The 23,499-nt window shown below is 41.4% G+C and overlaps 1 protein-coding gene, 1 non-coding gene and 1 pseudogene across 3 annotated transcripts; 1 reads left to right on the top strand and 2 right to left on the bottom strand.

The window, feature by feature from the left end:
• The first annotated feature begins 237 nt into the window (after window positions 1-237).
• BAG4 (BAG cochaperone 4) lies at window positions 238-22,723 on the top strand. 2 transcript variants are annotated; one of them, XM_020876229.2, is made up of 5 exons: window positions 238-541; window positions 14,241-14,348; window positions 20,030-20,284; window positions 20,757-21,011; window positions 21,742-22,723. In XM_020876229.2, exons 1-5 carry the CDS (start codon window positions 272-274, stop codon window positions 22,225-22,227), a joined length of 1,374 nt encoding a protein of 457 aa, XP_020731888.1. In that variant the 5' UTR covers window positions 238-271; the 3' UTR covers window positions 22,228-22,723. The 2 variants fall into 2 exon arrangements, with proteins under 2 accessions (XP_020731888.1, XP_020731890.1); XM_020876231.2 differs by lacking the exon at window positions 14,241-14,348 and having other exon boundaries at window positions 240-541.
• On the bottom strand, window positions 8,592-8,697 carry LOC139032671 (U6 spliceosomal RNA). Its single transcript, XR_011485250.1, has one exon. It is a non-coding gene; the product is annotated as a U6 spliceosomal RNA (small nuclear RNA).
• Window positions 16,142-19,943, bottom strand: LOC139032550 (origin recognition complex subunit 3 pseudogene; annotated as a pseudogene).
• Window positions 22,724-23,499: the final 776 nt, after the last annotated feature.

Raw genomic sequence — 23,499 nt, 5'->3', positions numbered from 1 at the left:
GAAGAGGAGTCTAGACTGCACGGACAGTGCGGAGGTGTGTTCTCCCTTTTAGGAACGCTCGTTCTCCTGCTTCCTAGACCCCAGAGTCACGGACACCGCCCTCGGCCTCTCAGGACGCGGAAGCGGAGGGGGGCGGGATCCGGCCTAGGATTGGCTGTTGCAGGCCGACCCCCTTTCCTTGCGGTCCATTCGCGCTCCCCCGCCGGCGCCTGCGCGGTGGGCCGGCCGTGGGGGGCGGGGGGGCGGGAAGCGCCTGGGGGCGGCAGAGCCCATGTCGGCCTTGAGGCGCTCGGGCTACGGCCCCAGTGACGGCCCGTCTTATGGCCGCTACTACGGGCCTGGGGGTGGGGATGTGCCGGTGCACCCGCCTCCGCCCATCTACCCCCCGCGCCCCGAGCCTCCCCAGCCTCCCATTTCCTGGCGGGGGCGCGGGGGCGGCCCGGCGGAGACCACCTGGCCGGGGGAAGGCGGAGGAGGCGATGGCTACTACGCGTCTGGAGGCGCCTGGTCAGAGCCGGGTCGTGCTGGAGGAGGCCACCAGGTGAGCTTTGCGCCGCCGGTCCCCGGGGTTGGGTGGGGGGGTCCGATAGGGGAGTCTTTGGGGGTGAGGGCCATTGGGATTGATAAAGCTCCCAAGAGTTCGTAATGAATTGGGTTTCGTGCGTTTTCCTATTACGGCTTTGGAGAGACGAGAGACCAGGATCGTGGGTGGGGGTATATGCTTGTGTTTTCTCTGCCCCTCCTGTTGTGCTTCTGCCGTAATACATGTCTTCTTACCAGGAAAAAAAAAAAAAAAAGATCTGCGCTGAACCTGCTAAGCTGAGTAGCAGGCTGTGAATCTCTCGTCTGGGGGACGAGATTGGGCTGGAGTGACCTGGCTTTGCTTTTCCAGTCCTAACAATTTATTCTGCGTGGTTCGTGGGGGCCGGCTCTCTCCGAGGAGGGAGTTGGCCGCAGCCCCCTCCCGCTGGGAAGGAACGCGAAGGAAAGGGAGGGACCTGGGCATTTAGCCCTTTGCCCCTAAAGCATTGCCCGGCATTGAATCACCGATCATTAGTGTTGGAAAGCACTTATCCGTGGGTTGTATATAATCTTAACGGTGACTGCGACGTAGATATCATCACAGCGTCCCTGTTTTACGATGGAAGAACTGCTGGCCGTGAAAGGTTAACTCACTTGCTCAATATATTCAGACCTCTGACATTTTATTTTGTGTCGTCGTGCCGGAAATAATACTTCTGTTTTGTTAATGCAGTATTCTTCGTAGAAGATTACGGTTCTATGGTGAGGGCATACCTCTTCTTGTCTTCAGGAATTATAACAGTCTCATTGGTTGAAATTTAATAATGAAATTCCCAGACATTACTGGTGGAAATGTGAAATGGTTCAGTGTTTTGGAAAACGGTTTGGCAGTTCGTAAAAACGTTAAGTGTTAGCAAGCTTGCTGCTAGATATATACCCAAGAGAACTGAAAACATGTCCACATAAGAACCTGTACACACATGTTCATAGCAACGTTATTTATAATAGCCAAAAAAGGGAAATATCCCAAATGCTCATCAACTGAGGAATTGATAAAAATAGTATATTCATACCCCTGGAGGGAATTGCAACCCACTCCAGTATCCTTGTTTGGAGAATCCCCATGGACAGAGGAGCCTGGCGGGTTACAGCCCATAGGATCGCAAAGAGTCAGACAGCACTGAACGAACGACTAAACACAGCGCAGCACAGTGTATTTATGCAATGAAATTGTTTAGCCATAGAAAGTAATGAAGTATTGTGAGACATTATGTAAATGGATGAACGTTGAACATATGCTACATGGATGAAGACGCAAAGACCAAATGGCTGTATGAATCCATTTTTTGGAGAAATCCAGGATATAGAAATCTGTAGAAAAATTTGTTTGCAGGGGCTGTGGACCTGGGGACATTGAGGAAGATAGATAAAGGGTATAGAGTTTCCTTTGGGGATGATGAAAATATTCTGGATTTAATGACGATAGCTGCACAGGTCTGAGTATATTAAAACCATGAATTGTACACTTTAAAAGGGTGAGTTTTATGGTATGTTATAGTTTTAAAAAAATTGTATGAGATAAAACATGTAGTGAGAGGTTAATTGTTAAGAACGGTCCATAATTTCTCTGTCTAAATCTGGAATAAGGAGCTGTGGGATTTTGGTCCCATGACGGAGTAGCGTGATGAAATACTTGGCCTGTAAGTAGGCAAACTAGACTGAGGCTCACTTGAAGGGATAGAGGGGAGGCCCGCTGAGCTGAAGACACTGCCTGGACTTGCTGTGCTATCAAAACAAAAATATGTTTTGTTTTTATTTTTGGTTAGGGTTAGAGAGGACTTCCTAAGTGCCTCAGCAGTAAAGAATTCGATCCCTGGGTTGGGAAAATACCCTGGAGAAGGAAATGGCAACCCACTCCAGTGTTCTTGCCTGGGAAATCCCATGGACAGAAGAGCCTAGCGGGCTACAGTCTGTGGGGTCATAAAAGAGTTGGACATGACTTTGTGACTTTTTTTTTTTTTTAAGGTTAGAGAAGTTAAGATCTCAGTGTCATGCAGGGAGTTGTAGGTTAAGGTGGAGAACAGGTGTGCACACAGGTGGGTGATGGTGCTGGAGGGGTGGAGGATAAAGCTGGAATGTGTGATGGGCATTTGTAAATCATTTCAAGAGTCTTTCAGGCAGATATTTCTGAAACTCAGTAAGTATCGGATGATAATTTCTTAGGCAGCAGTAGGAAACTCATAAAAAAGATAAACGTGATGTCCTACATACTGCAAACGTCTTTTCTAAATTTGTGGCTTGTCTTTTGACTTTTTTGTGGTTTTTGACATATGTTTTGCATTTTTATATAGTCAAACATGTCAGACTTTAAAAAGGTATAGAAACCCTTTAAAACCTTACTCTAAAACTGTGGGCCATGGACCAGAAGCTTCAACTTCGCTTGGGGGCTGTTAGAAGTGCAGACTGTTTCCTCCTCCATACTTACTGCTGCTGCAGATTAATAAGATCCTCAGGTGAAGCATATGCATATCACGTTTGAGAAGCATTGCACAACGGAATTGAATGGATTGAGATGAGGTTGCTCTGAACCATTACAAAGGCTTGACTCTATATTAATGTATTTAAATATGGCAGGAGAAAAATGGAGAACCTCTTACTGTTTTCTTTTCTTTTTTTACTTTGTTAGCTAGACTTGCAGCGCTGTAGTTTGATTCCTAAGCTTGCAGCACATACATCACCTAGGAGCTTGTTGGAAATGCTGTATCTCAGGCCCTGCCCAAAGCTTTTAACAAGACATCACTTTGCCAACAGAGGTTTGTCTAGTCAAAGTTGTGGTTTTTCAAGTAGTCACGTACCGAAGTGAGAGCTGAACCAAAAAGAAGGCTGAGCACTGAAGAATTGATGCTTTCGAACTGAAGTGCTGGAAAAGACTCTTGAGAGTCCCTTGGACAGCAAGGAGATCAAACCAGTCAATCCTAAAGGAAATCAACCCTGAATATTCACTGGAAGGACTGATGCTGAAGCTGACATTCCAATGCTTTGGCCACCTGATGCGAAGAGCCAACTCATTGGGAAAGACCATGATGCTGGGGAAATTTAAGGGCAAGAGAGAAGGGGGTGACAGAGGTTGAGATGGTTGGATGGTATCATCAATGGACATGAGTTAGAGCAAGCTCCGGGAGATAGTGAAGGACAGAGAAGCCTGGTGTGCTGCAGTCATGGGGTTGCGAAGAGTTGGACGTGGCTGTGACTGAACAACAACTGGGTGATTCACATGTTCCCCAAGTCCTCTGAGAGAGTGCTGAGATAGACGGAAGCTGGAAGCCGCAGCCTCTCATAACCTCATCTTGGTAGTGATACACCTTCATTTATGACATCCATTACTAGTCATGGAGACTGACCCCGGTACAGTGTGGGAGGCATCTTCACTCAGATGTGCATACAGAAGGCAGGGGTCATTGGCAGTCATCTTGCAGGATGGTTTCAGTGGGAGGGTTTGGGGAGACAGCTCAGGTTAGGCTCCCAAATTAGGTCAGAAAAGAAAATGGCATGTGTTTGAACAATGTCTGAATGTAGATAGGTTTTCTTCTCAACATTTTATTATAAATATTTTCAAACATAGAAAAGTTGAAATTGTACGTGAAGACCCACATACCCACTACCTAGATTTTATTAGCATTTATTACATTGACCACGTCTATCCATCTTACTTTTTGGATATGTTTTATAATGAGTTACATAGATTCAAAAGACATTTTCAAAGGTGTGTATCAACTGAAAGTGAGGATTGCAGGAGAAACAGAAGGATTCTGAATTTTTAGTATTTCCTAGGATTAACAAGGAAGAACAGATTTTTATGGGAAGATGTGGTTTAGTTTTGTACCAAAGAACTAGGGATCATTTCTTTTCAAAAAACGATGTTGATTTGTTTGGCTGCATCAGGTCTTAGTTGGGGCATGTGAGATCTTTGTTGCATCGTGTGGGATTGTTTGTTGCGGTGTGGATGTGAGATCTTAATTCCACAGCCCGGATGGGACCCCTTCTCCTGCATTACAAGGTGGATTCTTAACCACTGGACCACCAGGGAAGTCTCACCTTTATTTCATTTCTGCCGGAAGCCAGTTTGTGATGGTGGTTACCAAGCTCTGGATGCAGTGTATGCGACTGGTGAATGAGATGCCTAAGATTTTGTTTTTGTTTTCCGATATCCAGTTTTACAGTCTGTGGCATTGAGGAGTTGTCTGTGGGAACAAAGCAATACATGTGGGACTCAGCACGGAGTCAGGGGATGGAGACAGTGATTGGAGAGTCACTACATGGAAGCATGGGTGAATTACCTGATTGGGTTATGCTGCCGGGGGAGAGCTTTGAGATCTAGGAGGGTAACAGAGAGAGAAAACCCAGAAGACAATGAGTGAGAATACTTGGATAGGAGGAAAAGCAGGATGTCGTGTAATATAGACCACCGCTACTTTGCAGGTTAGTGATATGAGAACTGAAGAGAAGCATTTGGATTGGCAGTTAAAGTATTGCTGGTTCTAGTGGTGGGACTTTAAAATAGTATTAAAGTAATGATTGGGGGATTTGGGAAGACAACTAATGTAAACTGTTAGTAAATGAGAAAATGGCCACTTGACTGGGAACCAGGGTTGAGGGAAGCATTTTTAGGATTCAGTGGCTTGAGAATGTTTGTCAGCAGAGGAGAGAGAAAGCTAGTAGATTGTGAAAAAAAGATACTAACAGAAGGATGGAATGTGTCTTGGGGAGAGGTGGAGTAAGAAGTGAGGAAGACCCGAGAAACCTCCTCAGAGCTAGAGAAGGGGAAATGAAGCTGTTGGGAGGGGAGGGCATTGCAGGAGTTTCAGCTCTTGGTTGATGAAGCAGGAGGCCATCTGAGGGTTAAGGAAGTGGGATGGGGTAGCTGGGAACTTGATATGGTGATATCTGAAGCAGGTGCTAGGGAAAAGGAAGGCTGTGTAGGGAAGCACAGCAGAGACCCACGTGACAGTAAAGCTGAGATTTGTGATGACAGGCCAATACAGGAGGAGAAAGTGCTTTTTAGTGATTTTTGGAACAGATCGCTATAAAACTAATTTATAATGTATTTTTCTAATGTGTGTGTGTGTGCTCAGTCATGTCCAACACTTTGCAACTCTATGGACTGCATGCAGCCCCTCCGGCTCCTCTGTCCATGGGATTATCCCAGCAGGAATACGCGAGTGAGTTGCCATTTCCTCCTCCAGGGGATCTTCCTGACCCAAGGATTAAACCCACTGCTTCTGCAGCTCCTGTATTGGCAGGCAGATTCTTGACCACCCAGACACCTGGGAAGCCACCTGGGAGTTTTCTAGTAATTGTTGTCTAATTCTTATGAGAAAATGTAACAAGTCTGTAAAGGGCTCGCAGGTAGAAGCAGCGCCGCTCCGCCCCCTCTGCTGCTAGGTTCGTCTGGGCTGGGGTGTTTTGGAGTCATGGTGGCAAGGCATTTTGTAAAGTTGACCGTGTATCATAAGAAACAGTTATCTTCTGATGGGACTAGGTAGCTCTTCGATAAATTTGAAAGGAGCTGACTTCAGCCTTCACCTGAGATTTAGGTGTTTCTTTTCAGAAGAGAAGAAAGTAAACTTGCATTATGTTCTTGCATAATTTTAATAAAATATCCTTCATCACAAGAACTTTAATTCATAATATTCTCACTTGAAAAAACCTTTTATCATATTTGTTTAGGTTATATCATCTTTTAGCATTACCTTGGCTAGTTTCAGACAGCATATAAAAAGTTTGGAAAGACTTGGGCACATGATAAAATTGGCAACTTGATTTATAGAACAGCTTCAGCCAGCTTCCTGTGAAACCAAATGCTATTTCATAGAATTAGTGTCATGTTAGGAAGGTGTTCCTAAGAAGGCAATGGCACCCCACTCCAGTACTCTTGCCTGGAAAATCCCATGGACGGAGGAGCCTGGTAGGCTGCAGTCCATGGGGTCGCGAAGAGTCGGACATGACTGAAGTGACTTAGCAGCAGCAGTAGGAAGGTGTTGAGCTGCAGACTTTCTTTGTTATTGGAAATATTTTTAGATTTGTTCCATTTTGTCCAAAAGGGAAAAAAAAGCAAAGGCAATCTTCTTAATTAAGACTTAATACAAATAATTTTTACTGCTTCATTGATGACATTCTTTTTTCATATAAAAATTATGATGTATTTACATATTATAAATGTTACCATTTTTAAGGTATAGTTCTGTGAATTTTGACAAATGCATATGATTATGTAACCACTGTCACAATCAAGGAATAAATAATTATCCACCTGTTAAAAAAAAGGACTCTGAGGATAAAACGAAAGATTAACTGTTTATTCATTTCTAAACCCCATTAAAATTACAGAAAAAGAACTATGTTCTTATTTTTAAAAATATTTTTATGAGCTCATAACATGTAGGTATGTCTACACATATATATTCAATGTTTCAAATGTGTTTCAGTCAGTTGCAGTCATTCTTTTTATTGCTTAAATGATCTTATATTAAGGCAATGGGAGTCCCCTCCCCTGTTCTTGGCTTCAGAGTTCTTTTGACATGACCCACTGATTTTTTGACAGCTTCTTTGATTTCTGGTACAAGATATGCTAGGCTTATTATATAGCCTGTCCCAGATGTCATACTGAGCCATTCCATTAAGAAACTTTTGTTTTGTTTTAATTAGATAATTTTATTTAGAAGCTATGTGTGTCAGGATCCGGATAGGAAAATAGAACCTACACTAGTTCCTTTATAAGAGAGAATTTGATTTAGGAAATTAGTTAAATGGGTGTTAAAGATCTGAAAAGATAAAGAGAGAATATTGAAGTAACTCAGAAGATAGTTATGGCAGGGAACAACCTCAGTTCTTGCGGCTGGGGAATAAAGAGGGAGAGATTGTGGAATTAATAGAATCTGGAAACTTGGAAGAATGACCTTTGTCACTGGAACCAAGGAGGCACTGGTATTGGTACTTCCAAGGAGTTCTCAGGAAACCAGAGGAGCCTGGAGATGGCTGCTGGCCAACACTGCCTGCAGGTTGACGGGCTTTGCTGGCCTGGCACTGGCAGAAACAGGAGGCAAGCAAGCAAACAGGAAGGATCAAGTCCATTCTCCCTCCTCTAACCTGGTGCCCCCTATTGGCAGAATCCCATAGTAAACAGGTGATAAAAAGAAGTGTTTGCAGACTCCTGATCCTGCATCTCAGAGCCAGCTACAGAATGCTGGGTTTGGAACTGAGGGCCAGTTGTCGTTCACTCAGTCTTATCTGACTCATTGTGACCCTGGTGACTGTTGCGCGCCAGGCTTCCCTGCCCTGCACTGTCTCCCGGAGTTTGCTCAAATTAATGTTCATTGTGTCGGTGGTGCCATCCACCCGTCTCGTCCTCTGCCACCCCCTTCTCCTTTTGTTTTAGTTTTTCCCAGCGTCAGGGTCTTTTTCAGTGAGTCGGCTCCTTGTGTCAGGTGGCCAAAGGATTGGAGCTTCAGCTTCAGTATCAGTCCTTCCAGTGAAAATTCAGGGTTGATTTTCTTTAAGATTGACTGGTTTGATCTTGCTGAGGGCCAGTAGTTTTTAAGATCACTGGTACAGAAGTTACATTTGGTGTGAGCTGTACTGATTGCTATTGTGTTGTCATTGCTTCTAGACCTTTTAAATGAACAGTTATACAAAATGAGCATTTAAAAAGTTTTTTTTATTGACGTATAGTTGATTTTCAGTGTTGTGACTAAGTATTTTAAAACAAAAATAAATGAGTTCATATTTGTGTTAATTTAAATTTAATGTCAGATTATTTTTCTTCTTAGATTGTATTTATTTAAAAAAATTTTCAGCTTTATTGAGGTACAACTAACACATGAAATTGTAATATATTCAAAGCATACAACATGATAATTTGCTATATGTATATGTTGGGAAAGGATTCTCACAATCAAGAACGAACACATCCATCGCACCTCACATATTTATCTTTTATTTAGTGAGAAAACTTACGTTCTATTCTCTTAGCTAGTTAGCTAGTTTTAATCATTTACAATACAGTGTTATCAAAAAATATGGAATGCTTCACGAATTTGCGTGTCATCCTTATGCAGGGGCCATACTAAATCTCTGTTATCATTCCAATTTTTGTATATGTGCTGCTGAAGTGAGCACTGTATTTATTACTTTTATATGGAAATCTTGGTTTCTAACAATATTAAGGTAATTACAAATACTTGTATTAATTCAATCCTGCAATAACATATAAAATAATTTTAAAATAATGCCAGGTTCCAGCTCAGGCGTGACAGCGTGAGGAGCTCTTGTGGGCCCAGTCCTCCATGAAACTGGTGAAAAATATTTTAAAAAAACAACCATATTAAAGTCTCTGGAAATCGTTTCAGGGAATTTAGCAAACGAAGAAACATTTATGATAGAAAATGTACTCAAACTCAGTAAGAGCAGTGAGATTCTGTGGGATCCTCCACCTCTTCCACCCCAGCTCAGTGATACAGAAACTCCTTTTCAGACAGGAGGGCAAATAAAACAAAGCTGCTGGCTCCCAGGTCCCAGACATCCTGGGAGAACAGCACGTCAGCATTGCTCATCTCGCCCCCAGCTACTGTTGCAGAGGCCACATTCCGGGCAAGTGCGGTCAGTAGTGGTGTTTCTACCCCCACCCTGACCCTCCCTGTGGAATGGGGGCTTTACCTTGAAGGGCAGCGGGGCTCTGATCGCCCTGTCCCTGGTCTGGAGGCCCGCTGGGAAGGCCTGAGGCTCCTGTCTTCCCCCTTCCAGGTGCTCAGCTCTTAGAGCAGGGGTGTCTCTCAAAGAAGCACACCCTTGTCCCCAACCCAACTAACTGCAGAATGTGGCTCAGACATTTTTCTCTGGAGGCGGAAGCTGTAAAACCAGTAGTTCCTAATGTTTTCCCAAGGAACTGACTTTATTTGCATCAGAATATGGCTAAGCTGAAGCCTGAGGATGTTCTCGGAAACTTAGAGGTTGCTGTGAAAGGCCGTTGGGAGGAGATCGGTAGATTCATTGCAGATAAAAACTAAACGGTAGGCCAGCTAGTTAGCTGGAGAGAACTGGGGAAGGAGATAGCTGGGAGGAGCCCTCTGGAGTCAACACATCTCAGACACTGACTTTGGGAGGTGTCCCTTCCAAGGAACCCAAATGTGATTGGATCGGTTTGCGGAACAATTCACATCCCAGGGTCTTGTTGAAATAGTAGAGAAACTAGCTGGAAATTTGTGGAGTTTAACAGCTCCACAAATATTTATATATATTCAGTAAAGAAATTAAAAAGCTGCATTAAGCTGCATTAGAAAATACTCACTTGATGCAAAAGCAGTAAAGGAAGATCAGAGGAACAAAACCAAATATGAGATATAGAAAACAGAAAGTAAAATGACAGATGTAAATCCAACTGTATCCATAATAGCATCAACTGTGAATAGATTAAACAATCCAATCAAAGACAGGGATTGTCGGACTGGATTAAAAAAAAAGGTTCAACTCTATGCTGTGTGAGATAAAAGAAAAAAATATATATATTGATCTCTACCCCAGGTTTTTGGCATAGGTCTCTTGGAAACCCTTGTAATTTCCTAAGATATAAGTGGAAGAAGCCAGTCACAATTTATACCACAAATCACATATTATATGATACATGCTACCATTTATATGAAGTGTCCAGGGTAGGCATATCTGTAGAGATAGATTAGTGGTGGTGCAGGGCTATGGAATGGCAGATAGGAGGGTGTAGCTGATGGAAACATTTTTTTTTGAGGTTTGAAATGTTCTGCAATTGATTGTGGTGATGATCACATATATTGCTTTCGTATATCTGCATATACTAAAATCCATTGCCTTGCACAGTTTAAATGAGCAGATTGCATGGTAGTAAATTATGTCTCGATGAACCTGTTAACGAAAGTAGTAGTACCAGTATTTTGACTAAGAGATAACTAATGGATGCAGTTTAGGTTTCTTCACAGTTCATCTGGTCCTTGGAATATATTCCATTGAGAATGTACAGTCAAAGTAATGTGATTTAAAAGTCATTAGAAATGATTCTTTTTTCTGTATGGTTATGTTACCAACTTGATGTTTAGTTATCAGTTGTTTTTTAGTTGTAGCTTACAGCAGTGACTATTTCCTGCTCACGTTCTGTGAGGTTGCTGCAGGGGCTCATCTTCAGGTCCCAGGCTGGGTTCAAATGACAGCATTTCTTTGCATTTCTTTTACCTTTAGAAGGTATACCATTAAGGGTATCCTTCAGAAGATTGTTCAAGAGTTACTTGAATTAATTTTTTTGTATATGTGTGATTATCAATTTGTTAGGGTTTTTTTAAAGATAAAATGCAGTTTGAATTTAAAATTTTCACATAAATTTAAGGACTGTACTTTTTTTGTTTAGTCATGCTGGGTGGCTTGCAGGATCTTTGTTCCCCAGCCAGGGATGGAACCTGTGCACCCTGCAGTGGAAGTGAGGGCTGTCAGGGAATTCCAGGACTATGGGGTTTTTAATTCATTATTCTTTTTGTTGTTGATTATTTGGTTATGGTTTATCTCCCTCCTCTGTGGAATGTAAAATCTGGGGGGGCCTCCATGTTCCTCCACACAGTGCAGTGCTTGGTTAACCGTGGGTCCTCAGACACGTTTATTGAAATAAATGAGTGAAACGTGTGTGTGCGCTGTCACTCAGTCGTGTCTGATTGTTTGTGACCCCATGGCCTATAGCCTGCCAGACTTCTCTGTCCATGGAATTTTTCAGAAAAGAATACTGGAGTGGGATGCCATTTCCTCCTCCAGGAGATCTTTCCAAACCCAGGGATTGAACCCGCGTCTCCTGCGTCTCTTGCACTGCAAGTGGATGTTTTACCACGGAGCCGCCTGGGAAACCTCTTGATTTCATTATTCTTGTATACCTTATCTCCCATTATGAAAATACTGATTTCCAATCACACCAGTGTAATCGTTCATTAGCAGTACCAACAATGTTGGTAATTATTAATATGCTTACTGAAAAATTCATTTGGGGGAGTCTGCAGACTATTTACCTGAGTTGTAATGTTGGTTAGATTACTGTGCTTTATACCCACTTGAAAGAACTTCCTTCTGTGAAGTGTCTTTATCAATTCAATATTTAGTGTTTATTTTATTTTGCTTCCTTTCAGGGATTTAAAAATACTTCATTATCTTTCATAATTATGTAAAATGTTCATAATTATTCTAAAGTCAAATGTACAAAACAAGATGTATTTAAGGGAAGTCTACCTTCTGCCCCATAACTTTGTTTTTTAACTTTTTGTTATGGAAACTTGTGACACATTCATTGCGTTAAAGTAGAGAAACTAGTGTAGTAAAATTCTCAGATATCCATCACTCATCTTCAGCAACTATCAGGTTATTGTTAATCAAGTTATTGTTCATTAGACACCCAATCACTTGTCACACTGTTAATTATAGTAGTTTAAAAATAGGTTTTAATATTTGTTTAGGGTAGTCTTAAGGGCAAGTTGGTATTTTTAAAAGAGGCAGTGCGCCCTACTAGGAGAAATAGATGATTCGTGAAAGTTCTGTAGATGGTAAGAAGTTATGTGGTCCAGAGCTATGAGGAAGGATTTGGCCTTTTAATAGGGTCAAAGACAGTTCATGCACACGTTCTGAGAAGACAGGGACAGATTGGTAACTTTAGAAAGTAGGAAGATAGTTTCTATCTGATTGCCTTATTTTTTTTTTTTGGTGAAAGATGAGATAAAGTTACCAGTTGTTGAGTGAGGGGTGTCATCATAAGAGGATACTGGAGATCTGAGAGGACAAGAAGGTGAAATATTAGCTGTTGTGCAGAGTGGGATGAACATCCCCAGGAAGGGTGGTGTGGTTGTTAGGCCATGCTGAGGGTCTGCTTATGTGAATCCAGAGAGCTTGTGTTTCTCTCCACTAATACTTTGGCGAGGTACAGATGGGAAGTCAGTGGGTAATTGGTTTTTGCAGGGTGAGTACCTCTGAGGGAGAGTGGTAAGGGATGAAGGTGTTGGAAAGCTGAGTAAGGAAGGAGTGAGGAGAGGGAAGGTGGGGAGGCAGTAAAAATGTGTGGGGGCTTTGGAGAATCAGTAGGAAGGGACAGAAACCAAGGAAGTTCTGGGGATTTAGGTGTCGGTTCACCATTGCTGGGGTGAGTCAGCTTCAACTCTTGTGTTTTCACCTCTTTTTAATTAAGATTCAAATTCTTGGTAGAGAGAAACAGTTAATTAGTCAAATGCCACTTAACTGGGGGGAAGGAAGGGGAGTCATTAATCAGGGGAATTTGCCTGATTGAGAAATCTGGTTCTTAGAATGTGAAGTTTCCTTGTTTCTGTATTGCTCTAGTTGCTATATTATGTAAAGGAGATGCTACTTGCCCAGCTTGTATAATGTCATGTGGAATAACTGCATGCTTTGAAAACAAAGTGTTATGAAACTGGTAAGTAGTGCAGTTAAGCTCAGATGGTGATAATTAAATTCTCAGTGACTACAACTGCCAGTGAATTTCTTTGTGAAACCATATTTGAAGATTTGAAGATCCTGTTTAAGCTTAAAATTAAACTATAAAGCTCAAAGCAAAATAGCTCAATTTATGGGATAAAAAGTGCATATATTAAAATAGCCTGAGAAGTTTTGAGTTGATCTTGTTTCTTATCAGAGTATTTTGGCTTATTGCAAATGATTGGAGTGAAAGCTGTAGAAATTAATGTCATAGCTAGATTTTCTCCTTGGAGTGGTAATTATTCTACCTAATTTCCTGATACTGCAATGTGGGAGACCCGGGTTTGATCCCTGGGTTGGGAAGATCCCCTGGAGAAGGAAATGGCAACCCACTCCAGTACTATTGCCTGGAGAATCCCATGGACAGAAGAGCCTGGCAGGCTACAGTCCATGGGGTCGCAAAGAGTCGGACACGACTGAGCGACTTCACTTACTTTGTTTCACTTTCACCAGAAGAAAGCTTAGCCTAGCAGAAAGTGGAAGAATGTAAAAAACCTAGGGGTGTGGCAGGCAAAGAAGTCGAGTTTGCATTTGAAGTAAAGTTTAATAGTAAAAGGCTTCCCTGGTGACTCAGACTGTAAAAGTGTCTGCCTACAATGCAGGAGACCTGGGTTCAATCCCTGGGTTGGGAAGATCCCCTGGAGAAGGAAATGACAACCCACTCCAGTACTCTTGTCCTGGAGAATCCCATGGACGGTGGAGCCTGGTCAGTTGGGGTTGCAGAGTCGGACACGACTGAGCGACTTCACTTTTCACTTAATAGTAAAATGTTAACTTCAAGTTGCAAAGCTATTGAGATAAGTAAATGCTACTCTTAACAATGGCAAGCAACTGTAATTGGGCTGCACTCATTAAATTAGTAGTGATGGGTTCGGGATTGGAGAGGGATAAAGGAATTGAATGTCTCTGGTTTTGGTAATTGTCTGGACATAGTAGGTATATCATTTGTTATTGAATATAAGTGGCATAATACACAAGAATAGTTAATAACTGCTTTGTTCTTAGACACACAGTTCACCATGTATCTGCATCAGTTTTAATAACGAGTGATTTTAGAATGGGGTCCCATTGCTTTTTGTGTCTTGACTTTTTCCATGCTTACAACTGCCTCTATATCAGCTTTTCAGAATGATGTAAGGAAAAGTAAGTAAAAGTGAATTTACTTTCCTTTTTTCCCTTAGGAGCAGCCACCATATCCTAGTTACAGTACTAGCTATTGGAATTCTACTGCCCGACCTCGGGCTCCTTACCCAAGTACATACCCTGTAAGACTGGAAATGCAAAGCCAGGTATGATCTGAAATTGATAGACTTTCTGAATTTTCTCTTAATGATCTGATTTATTTTCAGAACCTGTGGAAATTTTATAGTAAAGATGTGTGGGGTTTTGTTATGTAATGGAGTCTACTTAATCATTTTAACATTTTAAACTCAGAGATAGGGAGATATCTAGGCAGATACTACGTAAGGCAGAGGTGGCTTGACATATGATAGATTATTTCTCAGGACCTGGAAACAACAAAGGCAAAATGTACCTATTTCTAAAAATGTGTTATTTTATGGAACTATGATTGACATATAATGTTATATTAGTTTCAGGTATATAATGTAAAGATTCAGTATTTATATGCTTTCCAAAATGATCACCACATAAGTCTAGTTAACATCTGTCACCATACGTAGTTACAAATTTTTGTTTTCTTGTGATGAAAAAGTTTTTAATGTATTGTTTTTGGCTGCAGCGGGTCTTCCTTGCTATGCAGGCTTTCTCTAATTGCAGAGGGCGGGGGCTGGTCTCTAGTTGGGTGTGGCACGTGGGCTTCTCATTGCAGTGGTTTCTGTTGCGATGTACCAGCTCTAGGGTGCGAGGGCTTCAGTAGTTGCAGCTTCTGGGCTCTAGAGCACCGGCTCCGTAGTTGTGGTGAACGGGCTTAGTTGCTCTGTGGCATGTGGGATCTTCCCAGATCAGGGATCAAACCATGTCCCCTGCAGGGGCAGGCAGATTCTTTACCACTGAGCCACCAGGAAAGCCTCTGTGATGAAAACTTTTGAGATAAACTCTCTCAGTCAGTTTTTAAATGTACAATGCAATATCTAACTATAGTTAGTAGAGTACACATTGCGTTCTGTGGTTTATTTACTTTCTAACTGGAAGTTTGTACCTTTTGACCAGCAACCCACTGCTCCACCTCTGGAACCACCAGTCTGTTGTCTGTGTCTGTGAGTTGGCCTTTTTTGTTTGTTTGCTTTTTAGGTTTTACATATAAATGAGATCATGCAGTATTTGTGTATCACATTTAACTTAACGCCTTCAGGGTCCATCCATGTTGTCCCAATGGCAAGATTTCCTTGGTTTTTTGCTTGAATAATACTCCATTGTGTGTGGGTATATCTGTCTCACTTTGTCTTCATTCATTCTTCCACTGCTGGACATTTAGGGTGTTTCTGTGTCTTGGCTATTTAAATAATGCTGCAGTGAACATGGGGTACTTTTTAAGTTGGTGGTGTTGTTCCCTTTGAACATATTCCCAGAAATGGAATTATTGGATCATACGGTAGTTCTGATTTTAGTTTTCTGAGGTACCGCCATACTGTTTTCCATAGTGACTGTGCCAGTTTACCTTCCCATCAACAGTACACAAGGGTTTCCTTTTCTCAGCATCCTCATCCAGTACTTCTTGTCTTTTTGAGAATAGCCACTCTGATAGGTATGAGGTGGTGTGTCACTGTGATTTTGATTTGCGTTTCCCCGATGAGGAGGGATGTTGAGCATCTTTCCGTGTGCCTGCTGGCCATCTGTGTGTCTTTGGGAGAATGTCTATTCAGACCCTCTGCCCGTTTAAAAAAGCTTTCGTGTATGATGGCACATGGCATGCAGGGTCTTGGTTCCCCAATCAGGGACTGAAGCTGAAGTTAGATTTACATCTCATATGTGTTTTTATGCTTTTACTATTTGTATATGCATTTTTTTTTCATTTATTTTTATTAGTTGGAGGCTAATTACTTTACAACATTGCAGTGGGTTTTGTCATACATTGAAATGAATTAGCCATGTGTATATGCATTTTTATAGTACAACTTAACATTTTTAAAACATTTTATTTTAAAAACATATCAAGTTTTTAAACTTGATGTAAGTGGTTTCATCCTAGCATTCCCTTGCACCTTGCTTTTTTTAACTCAACATTGTTTTTCCCTTTTCTTTTGTACAACATACAAGACAAGCATTTCCCTAGTGTGTGGAATTGGTGAGTTTGGGTATGTACATCTTTATTTAATATAGCCAAATTACTTTTCACAGTGATTAGAGAGCCAAGAACTCCTTTATTTTCTTTGCTGCCAACCTATTCTTCAGAAGATTTAAAAACGCTGAAACATCTCTGAACTGTGATCATTAGCTCATGCTTAGTCATGGTCTGTAACGATTGCAAGGCTAATACATGTTCTTCTGACTCTGGTTGTTGTAATCATGCATGTTGTAGCTCTGATCTATTGACCCAGAGGGTACTTGGGAAAAGTATGATAAACACACAGGTTTTCTAGTAATGATTGTGGTGGGGGGTCTTTGGTTTGCTTGCCTGACTGGGGATCAAACTCTGTGCCAAAGCAGAGTCTTAACCACTGGGCCAGCAAGGAAGCTGGGCCAGCAAGGAAGTCCCTGTGGTGGTTTGTTTTCTGTTGTTTGTTTAAAGTCCTCTCATTGGTCACAAATGCGACTTGTTTTTCTAAAGCTGCTTTCCCACGTATCTAAAGGATGAAAGACAGATGTTTTCACATTGATTTTCTGATGATGAAGATAATTCTCCTGACTTCTGGAAGATTTCACCACAGAACACCGAGTGCCTGGGAACAGAAATGCTCAAAGAAAGACAACTGAAGTCCTCTTATAATGTTCTAAATTTGAGAAATCAAGATACAAAAGGACTTTGGTCAGAACCTGTAATACCTTTTCATTTAATTTAAAGGAGAACTGGGTTGTCAAATACAACTTACTAAGTATCATGGTTTGGAGCTCCTGTGAGACAAAAATTGAACCAGTTCTGTAAGTAGAGATGCTGCTTGAGGAAGTGACCAGTGGAGGATGATAGACTGGGCAGTTCCAAAAGCGAGTGTCAGCAGAAACTCAAGTTGGTGTTGACTGCTGATAATTGTGAAGGCTCGGAGTCCTTTTTGTGGTGAAGCTTTCCATGTTTTTCAAGATAAGCACTACAGGAGGAATTGTGGTGTTGCTAATGGAAAAGTAATTTTTCCCACTTGGATTGGGTCTGTTTGCTGTTTGATAGTCATATATACCAAATGGGAAGGGAATCCATTAACAGTGCATCACTTTCTGGGTAAGAGACCTGGTCACTTTTCTCCCCTTTGGATTCTACATCTATAAGCAGTCCATCAATTGTAAAATCAACTTTTGGAAGAAGTATTTCCTCCTGGATAATCTTCAGCTTGCAGTGAGACACCATATGGTGTGACAGTATTTTGACTTTCAAATGCTGAGTCATATTTACATTTACCTCTAGAACAAAAGCAGCACTTGGAATATGTTTTGAGTTTTAAAAGCTCCAGTCTCTTGATTTCTTCTGGAATCCAGAATGAGACTTCTACAGAAATTCAGTGACTGTCAAAGATTTTGCTTAATTCTCCTTATAGTGGATCAGTTTCAGATTTTATGTGTTGCCATATCAGCTGACAGGTTTCAAATCCCAGCTTGCTGTCTTTAGATACAAGTTTCCCTTTATGAAAAAATTGGACTAGATGGAAGTAGCTATGTTCTGTGCAGCCCACTAGACATACTTGGGATTTTGTGACTTTTTTTTTTTTTGATGTGACATTTTTAATAGGATAATTTTTTTCTATAAAAATAATGCAACTCTATTACTAAATACTTGGGAAATAAAAGAGAGAAAAGCCACTAACTGTCATCATAGTATGTCCATATTTTGGTAAATTTGTTTTCAGTCTTCTCCCTATTGTATTTACCCAGTTTTAAACTTATTTTACATATACTTTTTAACATTACTTTTTGGTTTTCATATGTTCTTGTTACAGGGTGAAATGACAGGAATTTTTTTTTTCCTTTTTAATAGTAAAGAAATTTTCAAACATAATCCAAAGTAATGGGATAGCACAGTGATCTCCGTAGAGCCCTTACTCAGCTTCAGAAAGTATCATTAATACATGGCCCTCATGTTTCATCCATGTTCTTAATGAGCTTTGAAGAAAATTCTAGATATCACATTATTTCTCTTGTAAATACTTAAGTATGTATCTTTAATATACAGGGACATTTTTAAAACATTACCACAATGCCACTATTAAAACTTAAAAAACACTAAAAATAATTCTTTAATGTCAATAGATGTCTGGTCAATTCTACAGTGAATTTTAAGACAGAATAAAATTCCTTCAATGAATAGCCTATAATTGACTTAATCATTCCATCAGTACAGGACGTTTAGGTTGTTTTCGATACTGCGTGATGGTGACTCATGCTCACAAATCCATGCTTATAACTTTTTCTCTGGTTGAATCATTTCCTTAGGAAGGATTTCTAGAAGTTGAAAAACAGTACAAACAGTCACATTTTTTAAAATCATCTTCAGCTGCGTATGTTGTATAAGGACTTTATTTTGGGGGGGGGGGGGCGTGCCCTGCAGCGTGGGGGCCTTAGTTCCTCCACCAAGGGTCGAATCCCTGCCCCTGAGTTGGAGAGGCAAGGCTTAACCACGGGACCACCAGGGAAGGCCCTGTCCCTCCTTTTGATGTGGTAGATTTGGAATCAGATTTAAATTTCATTTTCTTCAGTTATTAACAACTACAGAAGGTATCAGGTTTCTACTCTTTTTTTTTTTTTTTGGAGGACAAGGAAAGAGTGGCTTTATTTCTTTGCCAGGCAAAGGGGGAACACAGAGGAATAGTGCCTCAAGAATTGTGCCCCTTTCCAGGTGAATTATTGTTGTTATTTAGTCACGGATTCATGTCTGAACCTTTTGCGACCCCATGGACTGCAGCCTGCCAGGCTTCTCTGTCCATGAGATTTCCCAGGCAAGAATACTGGAGTGGTTTGCCATTTCCTTCTCCAGGTTTCTACTCTTTTAATTGAGGTATAATTGACATTTAGCATCCATTTCAGATGTATAACATAATGATTTGATATTTGTATACATTATCAAATGATCACCAAAATAAGTCTGTTTTATTATCACAAGATTCTTTTCTTATTCTCCTACCTAAAATGGGAAAGACTGTCTAGTTTTAGAAGGATGAGTCCAGGAAAAGTTGATTTCATTTTTACCATCTTAACAAGGTAGAGTAGAAATAATGGAAAACCTGAAGGTAATCATTTAAAGTTTAGCTTTAATCTTATTTGGATTACTAAACTGAAGATTTTAGGTATCAATAGTAGTCTGGATAGGTGATGTAAAACTTTAGGTATCAGTTATTGAGCATACTATGTGCCAGACACTGTACTGAGCTTTATATATGTCATCTCATTTAATTTTTACAATAACCCTGCAGAATAAGTTCATGGTTTCCATTTTCCTGCTTGAAAAAGTAGAGTAAACACAAAGCCTGTGGCAGGGCTCAGTCTGTCTCTGTGGTCTTTTTTTCTTTCTGTTGTATCAGGGTCCTTTTCTTCTTTCTTTAGCCATTCTGCCAGGTTTCCCAGAACAGCCTCCCTCCTGTTAGGTGTGACTGTCAGGTGTTCTTATGAAAATGGTTAATAGCACAGCCCTAAGGCCATTACTTCATCTTTCACACAATATACCTTCCCATTGTTAGGACACAGGCTCTAAAGTGATAATATGAGTTTAATATATGTATACGATTATAATATAAGAACACCTCTCAAGCATTGCTTAGGTAGTTGATATTTTCATTACTCATCTCCTTTCTTCCCAAAGTTCTCAGAGTGAGGGCATTTCAGCTGTTGTACTCATTCATCTTTTTTATCCCAACTTTGCTTTTTCCAGAGTTTGAATTCTTATACAAATGGGGGATATGGCCCACCATACCCCACTGGCCCGGGGTCAAATACTGCCTCATACCCTGGGGCCTATTACACACCTGGGTATGCTCAGACCAATTACTCCACAGAGGTTCCAAGCACTTATCGTTCACCTGGCAACAGCCCAGCCCCAGTCTCCCGTTGGATGTACCCCCAGCAGGACTGCCAGACTGAAGCACCCCCTCTTAGGGGGCAGGTTCCAGGATATCCTGCTTCACAGGTGAGCACTCTTCTGTCGTCTTTTTAGTTTTTAACTATTAATGAATGGTACCAAGTTTATTTCTCTGTTGACTTCAAGAGGTTAGGTTTATATTTTTAAATATTTTAGGAATCTCTGTTCACTTCCCGGGGAGTTCTAGGATGTCTTCATTTGTGTTTCCTGATAGCATTTATTTCTGGTATCTGAGGGACAGACTTACGCTGTGCTTTAGCTGTTAAAGTTTAGGCCCTATTCTTTCTGAGCTTGACGGTCACCAAACCTGCCCCTGGTATCTTTGGAACCAAGCTTTTGTAGGCTTGGAGAAGTTATTGCAACTGTTAAGAAATACTCCAGTTTAACCCTGTAGCAGCTGAAGTATACTCTGTTAAGCGGAGAGGAGGCAGCTCAGGATCTGTTTACACTAGAATATTTTCATTACTTCTTTAAGTGTTTTTTTAGCAATGACCAGCATATTTCCTTCCTCTCAACCCAGAACCCTGGAATGAGCGTACCCCATTACCCTTATGGGGATGGTAATCGTAGTGTTCCACAACCAGGACCAACTGTTCGACCCCAGGAGGACTCATGGGCGCCTCCAGGTGCTTATGGAATGGGAACCCGGTACCCCTGGCCTTCAGCTGCGCCCTCAGGACCACCGGGGGGTCTCTACATGAACGAGGGCACTTCCTCATGGCCTAGCAGTGGCTCTCCTCAGCCACCTGCTTCACCGCCACCCCCACAGCCTAAGGTAGGACACCTGCTAAACCTTGTTCTTTGAATGTTGGGGTAATCAAGAGAGCATAATATGGGATTTCTCTGCATCGGCCTGTGTTAAGTAGGGGGACTAGTTTCAAAAACCTGGTGGCCACCACCTACAACTTTATGTAGCCCAGTTCCCCCCCACCTTTTTAAAAATAGACTTTATATTTTAGAGCAGTTTTAGGTTCATTTCCTTTTTTTAAAAAGACAGGAAAGTGCTCATTTTCTTATAAGTTGTAATACTATCTGAATGTTAAAATCAAAGATTAGATTTGTTACCTCTATCTCCAGACAGAAGATAAAACCAATGTGAAATAGCATGGTTTTATTAAACTGTACACTTAAACATCATTTGCTTGTGGCCAGGTTCCTTTTTAAGATTTGTCTTCAGGTTTTCTCTCTCAAGGGGAACGGACTATCTAATTCCCATTTATTAAGTCACTGATCAGATTGTGAGGTGATAAAGATAGATTATGAGGTGTTCATGATGATGACCTACCTCAGGGTAGATTCCAGCCTGTATACTCAGGAATTCTCTGCCTTTTATCTTTTCAGAGCTGTATTTTCCTCAAATGGTTAAAGAGGGCTGTCCAGTTTTATTGGTGGGGAATCTTTTCATGTACCTTCCTGGTCGGGTGGGAGATGGGGGCTAACAAATCTGATGCTGATGGACTCCCATTAAAGGAGCTTTTCTCCCCTCTCTGCTCTCCCGCTCCAAGGACGACTCCTACACCTACAGCCCGCCAGAGCGAGGCGTGAGCCGGCACAGCTTCCCTTGCAGCGCCCATCAGTACGAGCCCGCGGGGTCAGTGAGCGATGCCAGTTCAGAGCTTTCGGATCCCCAGGTCCAGTATAGTGCCGAGCCTCATCTGTACGGTGATGCCACCCACGGACATCCCAGCACTCAAGACCAGGGCAATCATCTTGCTGAAGAGGGTTTATCTTCAGATGAAGGGACTCCCCCAAGCATTAAAAAAATCATACACGTGCTGGAGAAGGTCCAGTATCTTGAGCAAGAAGTAGAAGAGTTCGTAGGAAAAAAGACAGACAAAGCCTACTGGCTTCTGGAAGAGATGCTAACCAAGGAACTTCTGGAACTGGATTCAGTTGAAACTGGGGGCCAGGACTCCATCCGGCAGGCCAGGAAAGAGGCGGTTTGTAAAATCCAGGCCATACTGGAAAAATTGGAAAAAAAGGGATTATGAAGGGATTTAGAACAGAAGGGGAGCCTGTTACTAACTCGACCAAAGAACTCTTGATTTTGGTTAATTACCTTCTTTTGAAATGCCTGTTGACGACAAGAAGCAATACATTCCAACTTTCCTTTAATAGAAAACTTGAAAAACTGGTAAAGGACTTGGAAGAACAGTTGGGTTATGAGTTGTTTTCAGACCAGTGAATGTATTAGGGAGCTCTTGGGTTATTGGTATTGCCAAGTAGACTTGCCCAGTAAGAAATATATGGGTGGAAAAAAAAAAAAGAAATACATGGGTGTCCTGGGCAAGCTGCTGCTTATCAGCAGGAGGGGAATTCACCTTATGTAACAGGCTCCTCAGAAACCTACAGGATAAGACTGGATGTTCTTTGGACAGGCTCTGTTTTTTTAAACATCTGGATTACTTGTCACATTTTTGTACATTGTAACTGCTTTCACCGTACACTCTGTGTGTAAATTACAGCTTGGACTTTAGCCTCCTTGGACCTCTGTTTTGTTTTGTTATTTGCAGTTCACAAATATAGTATGATTCTCTATTTCTTGGTATATTTTGTAGTAATATGTTTAATATAATTACTCAAGAGACTGTACTGACAGCCAGATAGTATGGCAGTTCTGGATAAATTTGTACCCTTTCACCACTTGAATATATTGCACTGTGTAGTGAGTTTCTGAGGTAGATTGTCTCCTTTTTTTGTATAGATTATCAGGTTAGAGTTTTACCACTTCTATTTTTCTTGTTACCATCAGAAGGTTAATTTGGAAATGGCATGCCTATAGGAATGAAAATGTGGGCATATTCTTTTTTGTTTTCTTCATTGTATTTAGATGAAGCTTCACTTTAAAATTTCCTCCCCCCCCCCATTGTCTTTTTACTATAGCTGCTTCCATACGGAGCAATGTGATGAACACAAATGAAAAACGCCATGGCGAGTAGGAATAGTCACTGCAAAAGTAATAAGCACAACCATTTGGGAATGCTATTCTCCATCTAAAATAGTAGCTTCACCATCAGGGTCCCTATGAGCAGACTTCAGCTCAGCTTATCTGCAGCTTCACCATCAGGGTCCCTATGAGCAGACTTCAGCTCAGCTTATCTGCTCAGTGTACAGTAAGGTATGCAGAGGGTAAAAGGGGATTCATGCTCTGGGGCTGAATCAGCCACAGCGGGAAATTATGTTCTTTTAAAGGCAGATGTGATGGTTAGCTTTGTTTCCCTAGAATAAATTGTGTAGACAGTATTGCCTGTTTTATAAAAAAG

Source organism: Odocoileus virginianus, chromosome 32 (assembly GCF_023699985.2).
Source record: "Odocoileus virginianus isolate 20LAN1187 ecotype Illinois chromosome 32, Ovbor_1.2, whole genome shotgun sequence".
Classification (NCBI taxonomy): Eukaryota; Metazoa; Chordata; class Mammalia; order Artiodactyla; family Cervidae; genus Odocoileus; species Odocoileus virginianus.
This window is presented reverse-complemented; position numbering and strand designations above follow the sequence as displayed.

Excerpts from the sequence above, each read along its gene's own strand:
- BAG4 (XM_020876229.2), top strand. The coding sequence starts at position 272 with ATGTCGGCCTTGAGGCGCTCGGGCTACGGCCCCAGTGACGGCCCGTCT. Across the intron at positions 542-14,240 it reads GTGCTGGAGGAGGCCACCAG|GAGCAGCCACCATATCCTAG; the intron begins GTGAGCTTTGCG and ends TTTTTCCCTTAG. Across the intron at positions 21,012-21,741 it reads CGCCACCCCCACAGCCTAAG|GACGACTCCTACACCTACAG; the intron begins GTAGGACACCTG and ends TCCCGCTCCAAG.